The sequence below is a fragment of the Oncorhynchus nerka genome, linkage group LG17 (assembly GCF_034236695.1).
Source record: "Oncorhynchus nerka isolate Pitt River linkage group LG17, Oner_Uvic_2.0, whole genome shotgun sequence".
Classification (NCBI taxonomy): domain Eukaryota; kingdom Metazoa; phylum Chordata; class Actinopteri; order Salmoniformes; family Salmonidae; genus Oncorhynchus; species Oncorhynchus nerka.
Window position 1 is genome coordinate 23178969 of NC_088412.1, and position 13561 is coordinate 23192529.

Sequence of the window (13561 nt, forward strand, 5' to 3'; positions counted from 1 at the left end):
TCCTGACACTGGACACAGCGGACACATTTTAGTACCAGGTGTAGACGCACTGTACGGTGAATGTAATAGGATCATCTTGATCAGAATAAATAACAGGTGTAGACAAGCAGAAGTAGTGTATCTCAATATAACATCCCCATTGTCATTGTTTTCAGACTAGAGATGTTTGATATGTTTAGCTGATATCATGCTGGGAGTCCTGGGTCGTGTTCAGTACTCATAACAATAACAAAATGGTTTGAATCTGAGAATGGAAATTAGTTTTCTTCTTGGACAAGTTCAGGTGTAGATGGAACGGTTTTTCCTTCACAAGCCGTTTCCTTCTGTTTTGTGTTTTCCAGGGAGGATGGAGAGCAGGATGGAGAGGTTGGGGAGATGGAGGGGTGCTCCCAGATTCAGCTCCCCTCACATCCACCAATCATAGATCTGGACAAGCAAGGTAACCCCTTCCCTGGTTATCCCATAGCCCCAGCCCTGGACCCTGCCCTTAACCTCTTCTCTAGCCCCAGTCCTATACCACAGCCCTGGACCCTGCCCTAAGCCCCTTCTCTAGCACCAGTCCTATACCACAGCCCTGGACCCTGCCCGTAGCCCCTTCTCTAGCCCCAGTCCTATACCACAGCCCTGGACCCTGCCCGTAGCCCCTTCTCTAGCCCCAGTCCTATACCACAGCCCTGGACCCTGCCCTAAGCCCCTTCTCTAGCCCCAGTCCTATACCACAGCCCTGGACCCTGCCCGTAGCCCCTTCGCTAGCCCCAGTCCTATACCACAGCCCTGGACTCTGCCCTTAGCCCCTTCTCTAGCCCCAGTCCTATACCACAGCCCTGGACCCTGCCCTTAGCCCCTTCTCTAGCCCCAGTCCTATACCACAGCCCTGGACCCTGCCCTTAGCCCCTTCTCTAGCCCCAGTCCTATACCACAGCCCTGGACCCTGCCCTTAGCCCCTTCTCTAGCCCCAGTCCTATACCACAGCCCTGGACCCTGCCCGTAGCCCCTTCCCTAGCCCCAGTCCTATACCACAGCCCTGGACCCTGCCTGTAGCCCCTTCTCTAGCCCCAGTCCTATACCACAGCCCTGGACCCTGCCCTTAGCCCCAGTCCTATACCACAGCACTGGACCCTGCCCGTAGCCCCTTCTCTAGCCCCAGTCCTATACCACAGCCCTGGACCCTGCCCTTAGCCCCTTCTCTAGCCCCAGTCCTATACCACAGCCCTGGACCCTGCCCTTAGCCCCTTCTCTAGCCCCAGTCCTATACCACAGCCCTGGACCCTGCCCTTAGCCCCTTCTCTAGCCCCAGTCCTATACCACAGCCCTGGACCCTGCCCTTAGCCCCAGTCCTATACCACAGCACTGGACCCTGCCCGTAGCCCCTTCTCTCTAGCCCCAGTCCTATACCACAGCCCTGGACCCTGCCCTTAGCCCCTTCTCTAGCCCCAGTCCTATACCACAGCCCTGGACCCTTCCCTTAGCCCCTTCTCTAGCCCCAGTCCTATACCACAGCCCTGGACCCTGCCCTTAGCCCCTTCTCTAGCCCCAGTCCTATACCACAGCCCTGGACCCTGCCCTTAGCCCCAGTCCTATACCACAGCACTGGACCCTGCCCGTAGCCCCTTCTCTAGCCCCAGTCCTATACCACAGCCCTTAGCCCCTTCTCTAGCCCCAGTCCTATACCACAGCCCTGGACCCTGCCCTTAGCCCCTTCTCTAGCCCCAGTCCTATACCACAGCCCTGGACCCTGCCCTTAGCCCCTTCTCTAGCCCCAGCCCTGGACCCTGCCCTTAGCCCCTTCTCTAGCACCAGTCCTATACCACAGCACTGGACCCTGCCCTTAGCCCCTTCTCTAGCCCCAGTCCTATACCACAGCCCTGGACCCTGCCCTTAGCCCCAGTCCTATACCACAGCACTGGACCCTGCCCGTAGCCCCTTCTCTAGCCCCAGTCCTATACCACAGCCCTGGACCCTGCCCTTAGCCCCTTCTCTAGCCCCAGTCCTATACCACAGCCCTGGACCCTGCCCTTAGCCCCTTCTCTAGCCCCAGTCCTATACCACAGCCCTGGACCCTGCCCTTAGCCCCAGTCCTATACCACAGCACTGGACCCTGCCCGTAGCCCCTTCTCTAGCCCCAGTCCTATACCACAGCCCTAGACCCTGCCCTTAGCCCCTTCTCTAGCCCCAGTCCTATACCACAGCCCTGGACCCTGCCCTTAGCCCCTTCTCTAGCCCCAGTCCTATACCACAGCCCTGGACCCTTTCCTTAGCCCCTTCTCTAGCCCCAGTCCTATACCACAGCCCTGGACCCTGCCCTTAGCCCCTTCTCTAGCACCAGTCCTATACCACAGCCCTGGACCCTGCCCTTAGCCCCAGTCCTATACCACAGCCCTGGACCCTTTCCTTAGCCCCTTCTCTAGCCCCAGTCCTATACCACAGCCCTGGACCCTGCCCTTAGCCCCTTCTCTAGCACCAGTCCTATACCACAGCCCTGGACCCTGCCCTTAGCCCCTTCTCTAGCCCCAGTCCTATACCACAGCCCTGGACCCTGCCCTTAGCCCCTTCTCTAGCCCCAGTCCTATACCACAGCCCTTAGCCCCTTCTCTAGCCCCAGTCCTCTACCACAGCCCTGGACCCTGCCCGTAGCCCCTTCTCTAGCCCCAGTCCTATACCACAGCCCTGGACCCTGCCCATATCCCCTTCTCTAGCCACAGACCTATACCACAGCCCTGGACCCTGCCCTTAGCCCCTACTCTAGCCCCAGTCCTATACCACAGCCCTGGACCCTGCCCATAGCCCCTTCTCTAGCCCCAGTCCTATACCACAGCCCTGGACCCTGCCCTTAGCCCCTTCTCTAGCCCCAGTCCTATACCACAGCCCTGGACCCTGCCCGTAGCCCCTTCTCTAGCACCAGTCCTATACCACAGCCCTGGACCCTGCCCTTAGCCCCTTCTCTAGCCCCAGTCCTATACCACAGCCCTGGACCCTGCCCGTAGCCCCTTCTCTAGCCCCAGTCCTATACCACAGCCCTGGACCCTGCCCTTAGCCCCTTCTCTAGCCCCAGTCCTATACCACAGCCCTGGACCTTGCCCTTAGCCCCTCCTCTAGCCCCAGTCCTATACCACAGCCCTGGACCCTGCCCTTAGCCCCTTCTCTAGCCCCAGTCCTATACCACAGCCCTGGACCCTGCCCGTAGCCCCTTCTCTAGCCCCAGTCCTATACCACAGCCCTGGACCCTGCCCTTAGCCCCTTCTCTAGCCCCAGCCCTGGACCCTGCCCTTAGCCCCTTCTCTAGCACCAGTCCTATACCACAGCACTGGACCCTGCCCTTAGCCCCTTCTCTAGCCCCAGTCCTATACCACAGCCCTGGACCCTGCCCTTAGCCCCAGTCCTATACCACAGCACTGGACCCTGCCCGTATCCCCTTCTCTAGCCCCAGTCCTATACCACAGCCCATGGACCCTGCCCTTAGCCCCAGTCCTATACCACAGCACTGGAGCCCCTGCCCCAGTCCTATACCACAGCCCTTAGCCCTTCTCTAGCCCCAGTCCTATACCACAGCCCTGGACCCTGCCCTTAGCCCCTTCTCTAGCCCCAGTCCTATACCACAGCCCTGGACCCTGCCCTTAGCCCCTTCTCTAGCCCCAGTCCTATAGCACAGCCCTGGACCCTGCCCTTAGCCCTTCTCTAGCACCAGTCCTATACCACAGCCCTGGACCCTGCCCTTAGCAACTTCTAGCCCCAGTCCTATACCACAGCCCTGGACCCTGCCCTTAGCCCCTTCTCTAGCCCCAGTCCTATACCACAGCCCTTAGCCCCTTCTCTAGCCCCAGTCCTCTACCACAGCCCTGGACCCTGCCCGTAGCCCCTTCTCTAGCCCCAGTCCTATACCACAGCCCTGGACCCTGCCCATATCCCCTTCTCTAGCCCCAGTCCTATACCACAGCCCTGGACCCTGCCCATAGCCCCTTCTCTAGCCCCAGTCCTATACCACAGCCCTGGACCCTGCCCTTAGCCCCAGTCCTATACCACAGCCCTGAACCCTGCCCTTAGCCCCTTCTCTAGCCCCAGTCCTATACCACAGCCCTGGACCCTGCCCTTAGCCCCTTCTCTAGCCCCAGTCCTATACCACAGCCCTGGACCCTGCCCTTAGCCCCTTCTCTAGCCCCAGTCCTATACCACAGCACTGGACCCTGCCCATAGCCCCTTCTCTAGCCCCAGTCCTATACCACAGCCCTGGACCCTGCCCGTAGCCCCTTCTCTAGCCCCAGTCCTATACCACAGCCCTGGACCCTGCCCTTAGCCCCTTCTCTAGCACCAGTCCTATACCACAGCCCTGGACCCTGCCCTTAGCCCCTTCTCTAGCCCCAGTCCTATACCACAGCCCTGGACCCTGCCCGTAGCCCCTTCTCTAGCCCCAGTCCTATACCACAGCCCTGGCCTTGATCCTTGCCCCAGATCATTCAAGTTTCAGAGTTTATTCGCCATGTGCACAGGATACAAAAGGTGTATAGTACAGTGCAATTCTTACCTTGAGAGCTCTTTCCCAACAATGCAGTGATGATAGAGAGAAAAATATAACAAATCATTTAAAAAAACATGTTTTTAAAGAAAAAAACCTGAAACCAAAACTCCACAAACACGACAGCTTGTTTTAAGAGGTAACAAGAGTTAGCTGGATACATAAGTAATAGTCATACATGCCATCCACCCTCTCACCATTTCATATCCACCCCACTCTTTGTCTTATTATTATTTGTCTTGATTACATTGTTTGCCTCAATTTGATGTGTTGTATTCATGAACATATGATTTGAAGCATTTTGATGTATTGTTTTATCCCACCTGTGTGCATCTGTTTTCCCATTGGTTTGTGTGTTTGCCTGTGGTGTTTCTACCTTTGTGTTGGCATGGCGTTCCAGAGGAGGAGGGCCGTCCCCGTCGCAGACGAACGCCCCGCTTTCTCTTAAAGCCCTGAGCTCACTGCACACAGGCCACTCTAACCAGGCAGGGCCACCAGGTAAACACTAACCAGGCAGGGCCACTAGGTAAAAACTCTTACCAGGCAGGGCCACCAAGTAAAGACTCTAACCAGGCAGAGCCACCAAGTAAAGACTCTAACCAGGCAGGGCCACCAGGTAAAGACTCTAACCAGGCAGGGCCACCAGGTAAAGATTCTAACCAGGCAGGGCCACCAGGTAAAGACTCTAACCAGGCAGGGCCACCAGGCAAAGACTCTAACCAGGCAGGGCCACCAGGTAAAGACCCTAACCAGGCAGAGCCACCAGGTAAAGACTCTAACCAGGCAGGGCCACCAGGTAAAGACTCTAACCAGGCAGGGCCACCAGGCAAAGACTCTAACCAGGCAGGGCCACCAGGCAAAGACTAACCAGGCAGGGCCACCAGGTAAAGACTAACCAGGCAGGGCCACCAGGTAAAGACTAACCAGGCAGGGCCACCAGGTAAAGACTAACCAGGCAGGGCCACCAGGTAAAGACTAACCAGGCAGGGCCACCAGGTAAAGACTCTAACCAGGCAGGGCCACCAGGTAAAGACTAACCAGGCAGGGCCACCAGGTAAAGACTAACCAGGCAGGGCCACCAGGTAAAGACTAACCAGGCAGGGCCACCAGGTAAAGACTAACCAGGCAGGGCCACCAGGTAAAGACTCTAACCAGGCAGGGCCACCAGGTAAAGACTAACCAGGCAGGGCCACCAGGTAAAGACTCTAACCAGGCAGGGCCACCAGGTAAAGACTCTAACCAGGCAGGGCCACCAGGTAAAGACTCTAACCAGGCAGGGCCACCAGGTAAATATTCTAACCAGGCAGGGCCACCAGGTAAAGACTAACCAGGCAGGGCCACCAGGTAAAGACTAACCAGGCAGGGCCACCAGGTAAAGACTAACCAGGCAGGGCCACCAGGTAAAGACTAACCAGGCAGGGCCACCAGGTAAAGACTAACCAGGCAGGGCCACCAGGTAAAGACTAACCAGGCAGGGCCACCAGGTAAAGACTCAAACGGTGCCTGACCTACCTAGCACATACTAACCCCACTGGAGTCCTGGGTGCACAGTGTTTAATAGGCAGTCAGATTCAACCAGTTCACACAAAATGTTTTGGGAGTCCCATAGGGCGGCGCACAGTTGGCCCAGTGTCATCCGGGTTTGGCTGGGGTAGGCTGTCATTGTAAATAAATAAGAAGGTTAAATACCAAATACAAGCATTATGCTTCTTAGGTCAGGAAGTTGCAGGAAATCTACCAAACCATAATTAAAACTTAGGGCTCATGAAAAGTCTCATTGGAGGGTTAGATTTTAAAGTTTTGTTTTGGCTTCCTCACAATAGTTTAACCTAAAATATTTAATGAATATTTTATTTAAATTATTTTATTAATTCTAATTCTATAACTGATCAAATAAAATGTTTTTTGTCACATGCGCCAAATACAACAAGTGTAGACTTTACCTTGATGTGGTTACCATGTTCACCAGCTTTGTTATATTGTACTTTGAGTCTGAAACCATAACATTTTGTAAAGAGCTGATTGTCCCTTGTAGCTCAGTTGATAGAGCAGGTTGTGGGTTCAATCCTGGACTAGTGGAAACACGTTCTCTGGACTGATGAATCACGCTTCACCATTTGGCAGTCCGACAGATTAATATGTATTTGGCGGATGCCAGGAGAACGCTGTCTGCTCCGATTCATATTGCAAATGGTACAGTTTGGTAGAGGAGGTATAATGATCTGGGGCTGTTTTTCATGGTTCGGGCTAGACCCCTTAGTTCCAGTGAAGGGAAATCTTAATGCTACAGCATATAATGACATTCTAGACGATTCTGTGCTTCCAACTTTGTGGCAACAGTTTGGGGAAGGCCCTTTCCGGTTTCAGCATGACAATATCTCCGTGCACAAAGTCAGGTCCATACAGAAATGGTTTGTTGAGATCGGTGTGGAAGAACTTGACTGGCCTGCACAGAACCCTGGCCTCAACTCCATCGAACACCTTTGAGATTAATCAAATAAAAGTTTATTTGTCACGTGTGCCAAATACAACAGGTGTAGACCTTACAGTGAAATGCTTACTTACAGGCTCTAACCAACAGTGCAAAAAAAGGTATTAGGTGAACAAAAGGTCAGTAAAGAAATAAAAACAACAGTCAAAAAGACAGTGAAAAATAACAGTAGTGAGGCTATATACAGTAGTGAGGCTACATACAGTAGCGAGGCTACATACAGTAGTGAGGCTACATACAGTAGTGAGGCTACATACAGTAGCGAGGCTACATACAGTAGCGAGGCTACATACAGTAGCGAGGCTATATACAGTAGTGAGGCTATATACAGTAGCGAGGCTACATACAGTAGTGAGGCTACATACAGTAGCGAGGCTACATACAGTAGCGAGGCTACATACAGTAGTGAGGCTACATACAGTAGTGAGGCTACATACAGTAGTGAGGCTATAACAGTAGCGAGGCTATAAACAGTAGCGAGGCTATATACAGTAGCGAGGCTATATACAGGCACCGGTTAGTCGGGCTGATTGAGGTAGTATGTACATGTAGATATGGTTAAAGTGACTATGCATATATGATAAACAGAGAGTAGCAGTATCGTAAAAGAGGGGTTTGAACGCCGACTGTGAGCCAGGCCTCATTGCCCGACCTCTCTATTGCTCTTGTGGCTGAATGGAAGCAAGTCCCCTCAGCAATGTTCCATCATCTAGTGGAAAGCCTTTCCAGAAGAGTGGAGGCTGTTATAGTGGAGGCTGTTATTAACTCCATGTTAATTCCCATGATTTTGGAATGAGATGTTCGTTTGAGCAGGTGTCCACATACTTTTGGTCATGTAGTATATTTCATTTTCAAGAAATCTGCTAAACTTTGTAAAACATGTTTTCACTTCGTCATTATGTGGTATTGTGTCTAGATCACATATGTCAGAGTCAAGGCCCGCGGGCCACATCCGGCCCGCAAGAAGGTTTTTTACGGCCCCTGGGATGATCTTGATTTATTATTAGAACCGGCCCGCAGCAAGCCGGCAGCCCGCAGATCTTTTACACGCACCAATACTACATTTCCCACAATGCAAAGGTGACGCACCGAGCAGTAGGCTGCTTCATTTCAATATTTATTGGCACAGCAGTCGTCAGCATCACAGTAAAATTAACTTTCAGATACCCATCAAAAATGGCAAAACGGAAGGTGGATACTGAGAACCGGGGGTTTCAAACAAGGTGGGAGTCGGAGTATATGTTCACGAAGGTAGCTGGAAAACCTGTGTGTCTTCTGTGTGGAGAAAGTGTGGCGGTACTGAAAGAGTATAATCTGAGACGACATTATGAAACGAAACACGCGGACAAAAACAAGAATATGGACATGGAACAAAGGCTACAAAAGGCAGAGGAATTAAAACGAGGCCTCAAATCTCGACAGGCTCTGTTCAAAAAGCCAAATCACAAGGCCAGGCTGCTGTCAAGGCCAGTTTTATTTTGGCAGAAGAGATCGCTAAATCAGCCCGCCATTTACGGAGGGGATTTCATCAAAAACTGCATGATTAAAGTTTGTGACGAAGTTTGCCCAGAAAAAGGCAACTCTTTTTAAATGTGAGTCTGAGCAGAAACACCATTGCCGAGAGAGTAGACCAGTTGTCCATCAATCTAAAAGAGCAGCTTGTGAAAAAGGGAAAAGATTTTATTGCATATTCCTTGGCTGTGGATGAGAGCACCGACATTTCTGACATTGCCCAGTTGTCAATTTTCATCCGCGGAGTGGACTCCAACCTAAGCGTGACAGAGGAGTTTTTGGCTTTACGTCCTATGCATGGCACAACTACGGGCATGATTTGTATGAAGAGGTGTCAAGATGTGTAAATGAGATGGAGCTGCCTTGGGAAAAACTCGTGGGTTTGACAACCGACGGAGCACCTGCGATGTGTGGACACAGGAGCGGACTGGTGGCGAAGATACGGAAAAGATGCAAGAGGAAAACGCGACAGGTGAGCTGACAGCTTATCATTGTATCATACACCAGGAAGCGTTGTGCGGTAAAGCCTTGAAAATGGAGCATGTAATGAGCATCATCACGCGCACAGTTAACTTTATCAGAGCCAAAGGTTTGAATCACCGCCAGTTCAAGGCATTTCTGACGGAGTTAGAAACGGAGCATGGTGATTTGCCTTATCACACAGAGGTGCATGGCTAAGCCAGGAAAGGTGCTTCAAAGATGTTTCGAGCTTCGTGAGGAGATTTGTCTGTTCTTGGACAGCAAAGGGAAAGACACAACACAACTCCGAGACGAAATGTTTCTGTGTGAAATGGCTTTTCTGTGTGACATTACGAGTCATCTGAATGCAATAAACTTGCAGCTGCAGGGTCGGGATCGTGTCATCTCTGATATGTACAGTACAGTGAAGGCATTTAAAACCAAACTGACTCTGTGGGAGACGCAGATGCGGAAAGAAAATTTGAGCCACTTTCCCAGCTGCCAGACCATGAAAGAGAAGCTCTCTACCAGTGCGTTCCCGAGCACACAGTTGGCTGATAAAATAGGTATGCTTGCCGCTGACTTTCGACGCCGATTTGCTGACTTTGAAGCACAAAAAGCAGGTTGGAACTGCTCGGTAACCCATTTGCTGTTGACGTGGAAAGCTCACCACCAAACCTCCAAATGGAGTTGATTGACCTCCAATGCAATGATGCACTGAGGGCAAAATATGCGGCAGTGGGTGCTGCGGAGTTCGCCCGTTTCCTCCCGGCACAATGCCCCAGCTGCGCATCCAGGCTGCTCAAACGTTGTCTATGTTTGGCAGCACATACCTGTGTGAACAACTGTTTTCTTTGATGAACCTGAACAAAACATCACACAGAAGTCGACTTACTGCTGAACACCTCCACTCAATTCTGAGGATTTCTTCAGCTCAGAGCCTTACCCCGAACATTGATGAACTTGTGGAAAAGATGGGACACCACCAAGTATCACCCTCAACCTCAAACAAGTGAACATTACTGTGCAATCACATATTTAGAGTTTTTACTCAGTTCAAGTTTAAAAGTTAAAATTTAATATTTGTTTTCACTGCATGTTACTTCTCCTTAAACAAAGTGTTGTTTTTGATTAATAGATTTTTGCACTTTATTTTTTTGTATTTCAATCCAATTATATTTTTAAAATATTTCAGTTGAGTGGATGATAGAAAATTGCTATTATTGTTTTTTCTTTGAAGTAAATTTAGCCCACTTTTGCTAAAATAGAAAATATAGTCTACTGATGGTGCCTTGAATACCGGTTTCTTTCATTTAATGTTCATGTTATGGGGATATTTATATAAAGGAAATTTGTCTTTTGTGTCTGTTGAAAATTAAAGATTACTGACAGAGCCATAAGAAAATATTGCTTTATTTATCTGATCATATTGTAATATATTTGTTAGGTTTTCAGTAGGTTCAATTAGGTTCACTAGACTATATGCGTCATTTAAAAATTTTTCAATGAACATTCGAACAGTCCGGCCCTCGTCTTGTAGCTGATTTTTTTATTTGGCCCTCCGTCCATTTGACTTTGACACCCCTGGTCTAGATGGTTGAGTTTTTTTTAATGAAGTTCATAACTTATTTAATCTCCCTATTAACTGATTTTCCACGTTGTGGTGGTAGTACAACGTAACATTTGCTCATAAATGTGTTTCCACCACAATTGTCGCATAATAATTTCACAGACAAACATATATCCACCCTTGTCTAGCGTATTTTGTTTTGTCGACATTGGGAAATTTTACACAGCAAATGTGCTGTTTCCATCAGGCCGGTCAAGAGTACTTTTTAATGCGTCAGGTAATTAATCAGCATGGAAACCTGTTAGTGCCACATGCGCTCTGTCTGTTACCGTTGAGGTAGTGCTTGTTCGAGTCTCTCTTTAGTAATTCTTCTCTGCTTGTCTAGATGCTGAGATGGGGATGGAGGTGTTGGAGCTGTGTGGCGCTCCTTGCCCCAGCCCACTGAGGGAGCAGCTGTTCAGCCACTTCTCTCCACTCCCCCCTCTGGAGGACCTGCAGCAGGAGCCCTCTCTGAACTGTTCGAGCCCGGGCCACAGTCCCACCTCGCCCCCTGCCCAGCTCCACCTCTCCTCACTGCCCTGCTGCAGCTCCCCGTGCCCCCCAGTAGAGCCCCCTCTCCTGGGTTCTGGCTTCTACCAGCTGCAGCTAGGGCCTTTCCTTCCAGATGGCCTGTCCATGGGGCCAGAGGATGGGGACTCCCAGGGGTTGCAGATAGATTTCTCCCTGCCCTCCATCCCCCAGACCTCACCCGCCATTGCCCCCTCAATCTCTATCACTTCTGACTTTGGGGCCATCAGCAGTTACCTGTGTCCCTCAGCCCTGTGCCCCTCTCCCGTCCAGCACCCCCGCTCTCTCACACAGTAAGGGGAGGAAGAAGGGTGTCTTTACTCTGGAGAACATTCCAATAACACCTGGGTTGTCTGTACTTCTAATTATTGCCTGTTGAAGTAAACTTGGACCAGAGCTTACTCATGTGTTGGTGTGAAACTCCCCAGGAGAGAAACAATGTTTTTACAGGGAGATGGGCATACCTGTATCATAGTGTTTACTAGGGGAGACTCCCAATGCACATAAGCACAATGGCTTATACCTACCTGTCTGTTCTGGAAGGCCAGTCGTTCTACAGGGATGTTCCCAGTTCTTAGAGAATTCGTAGGTAATATTGGTACTGGAAAAGCGGGTGGGCTTGATGATAGCTCCAAGGCCAAAGCCACTGTCCTGATGTTCTTTGCAGTGGCCTCCTCCTCTTCCAGAGCAGAACTTGAGACAGATGTAACATCTCTCACTGATTTCCCAACATTTCCTGGGAACAATGAGCAGCAGACAGACAGCATGACCTGGATGCCATGTTATAGCAGTATGTCCACAAGAGATGTTCTCCCGCTATCAGATCTGATAAGGCTGTTTCTATGAGCAGTGTTCAGTCTGCACTTGTATGTCTCTTCACCACTCTGACTGTGGACCTCTTAGGTAGGATCAGTGTCCCTAGTTCACTGTGGTTCCACCTCTTGAACATCCACAACTGAAACTGAAGGTTTTGTATACAGTCTGTTTAAAAGGAAAGATCTGTATAAGAATACCATGAAACAATGCTTTTGAGATTGTCACTGTTTTTTATTTTCTTGTTCATTGTTGTTCAGAAATGTCTTGGAAGGTTTGCAATAAGAAACCAGAGTTTGTGATGGGAGTACTTTTGTGTAAACTTTTGTAGTGTATGTTGACATTTGAAAGGTCTTCTACAGAACCAAACTCTCACAATTGCCTGACAACCATGATAGGCACGTTAGCCTGTGTTTTGCGCATTATTGTACATGTTACTGTAGGTAAGTCACTGAATACACAGTTACTCAGGTTTTGTAGCCTCTGGCTTCTTCCATGTATCTCAACTCCTGTTGTGTGATTAAGTGTTGGATATTACCCTGAACCACACATGCAACCTTGGGGGTAACATTCATTGAAAAAGCCCAATGGCATTGAAGGACATCAACCCAAAACGTGTGTGTTCAGAAGGATGCAATATTAACAATGTTGCAGATGGAGAATGTGATATATAGCTAGCTATACAGTCCCCAGGTTTCAGTGATGCTCTACAGTATCCTGCCACTAGAGGATCTCGGCTGTCACATAGTCTGAAGAGAGCCTGCCTGCTTCACAACCCCTGCTCAGGTGGGCCCGGAGAGAATACGTCCCCTGTGCTCTCTGCCCTGACAGCAGGAAAACTCCATGTCTTTATTTATTTTTTATAGGTGGGGTCATCCTCTACTCCCTGCTCTGACCTAAGCTGTTCTAGATCTGTGTTTTCTCCAACCGTTTACAGGAGGTTCTGGATGTTGACTATCGGGGCAGAAAAGGGAGTAGAAACACAGCTTTTGTTTATTATTTTTTCGCATTTATATCGTACTTCTTCTGTTTATGTTGGTTTGTAATTATAATTATTATATTTTGTAAAAAACAAAACAAAAAATAACCTATTAAAAATACACATGTTGACATTGAAAGTCATTGCACATACACAATTTTTTTTTTTACTATCAAAGTGATCAAAAAATGTATACCGATTCAAAATCCTATTTTCCCTAAACCCCTAACCCTTAAACTAAACACAACCCTAACTCCTAACACTAATCTTAATGCCTAACACGGAACCCAAACTGGCTGCGCACATGCGCCATCGTGCATAAATGTATTTTGTCCCCACACAAACAGGATCACAACACGCAGGTTAAAATATCAAATAAACTCTGAACCAATTACATTAATTTGGGGACATGTCGAAAAGCATTAAAACATTTATGGCAATTTAGCTAGCTAGCTTGCACTTGCTAGCTAATGTGTTCTATTTAGCTAGCTTGCTGTTGCTAGCTTATTTGTCCTGTGATATAAACACCAAGTTGTTATTTTGCCTGAAATGCACAAGGTCCTCTACTCCGACAATTAATCCACACATAAATGGTCAACCGAATCTTTTCTAGTCATCTCTCCTAGGCATTTTCTTCTCTTGACTTTATTTTGCGATTGG

At 49.5% G+C, this 13561-nt stretch overlaps 1 protein-coding gene across 2 annotated transcripts in view; it reads left to right on the forward strand.

The window, feature by feature from the left end:
• The window catches only part of LOC115144911 (mesoderm induction early response protein 2-like), a 33980-nt gene extending 20940 nt beyond the window's left edge, over positions 1 to 13040 (forward strand). The window contains exons 11-13 of one of the 2 annotated variants that reach the window (XM_029686041.1): positions 342 to 439; positions 4913 to 5008; positions 10928 to 13040. In XM_029686041.1, coding sequence (XP_029541901.1) covers positions 342 to 439; positions 4913 to 5008; positions 10928 to 11406 — 673 coding nt within the window. In that variant the 3' untranslated portion in view covers positions 11407 to 13040. The remainder of the gene's footprint in view (positions 1 to 341; positions 440 to 4912; positions 5009 to 10927) is intronic. The other variant, XM_029686042.1, reaches the window with a different exon arrangement.
• Positions 13041 to 13561: the final 521 nt, after the last annotated feature.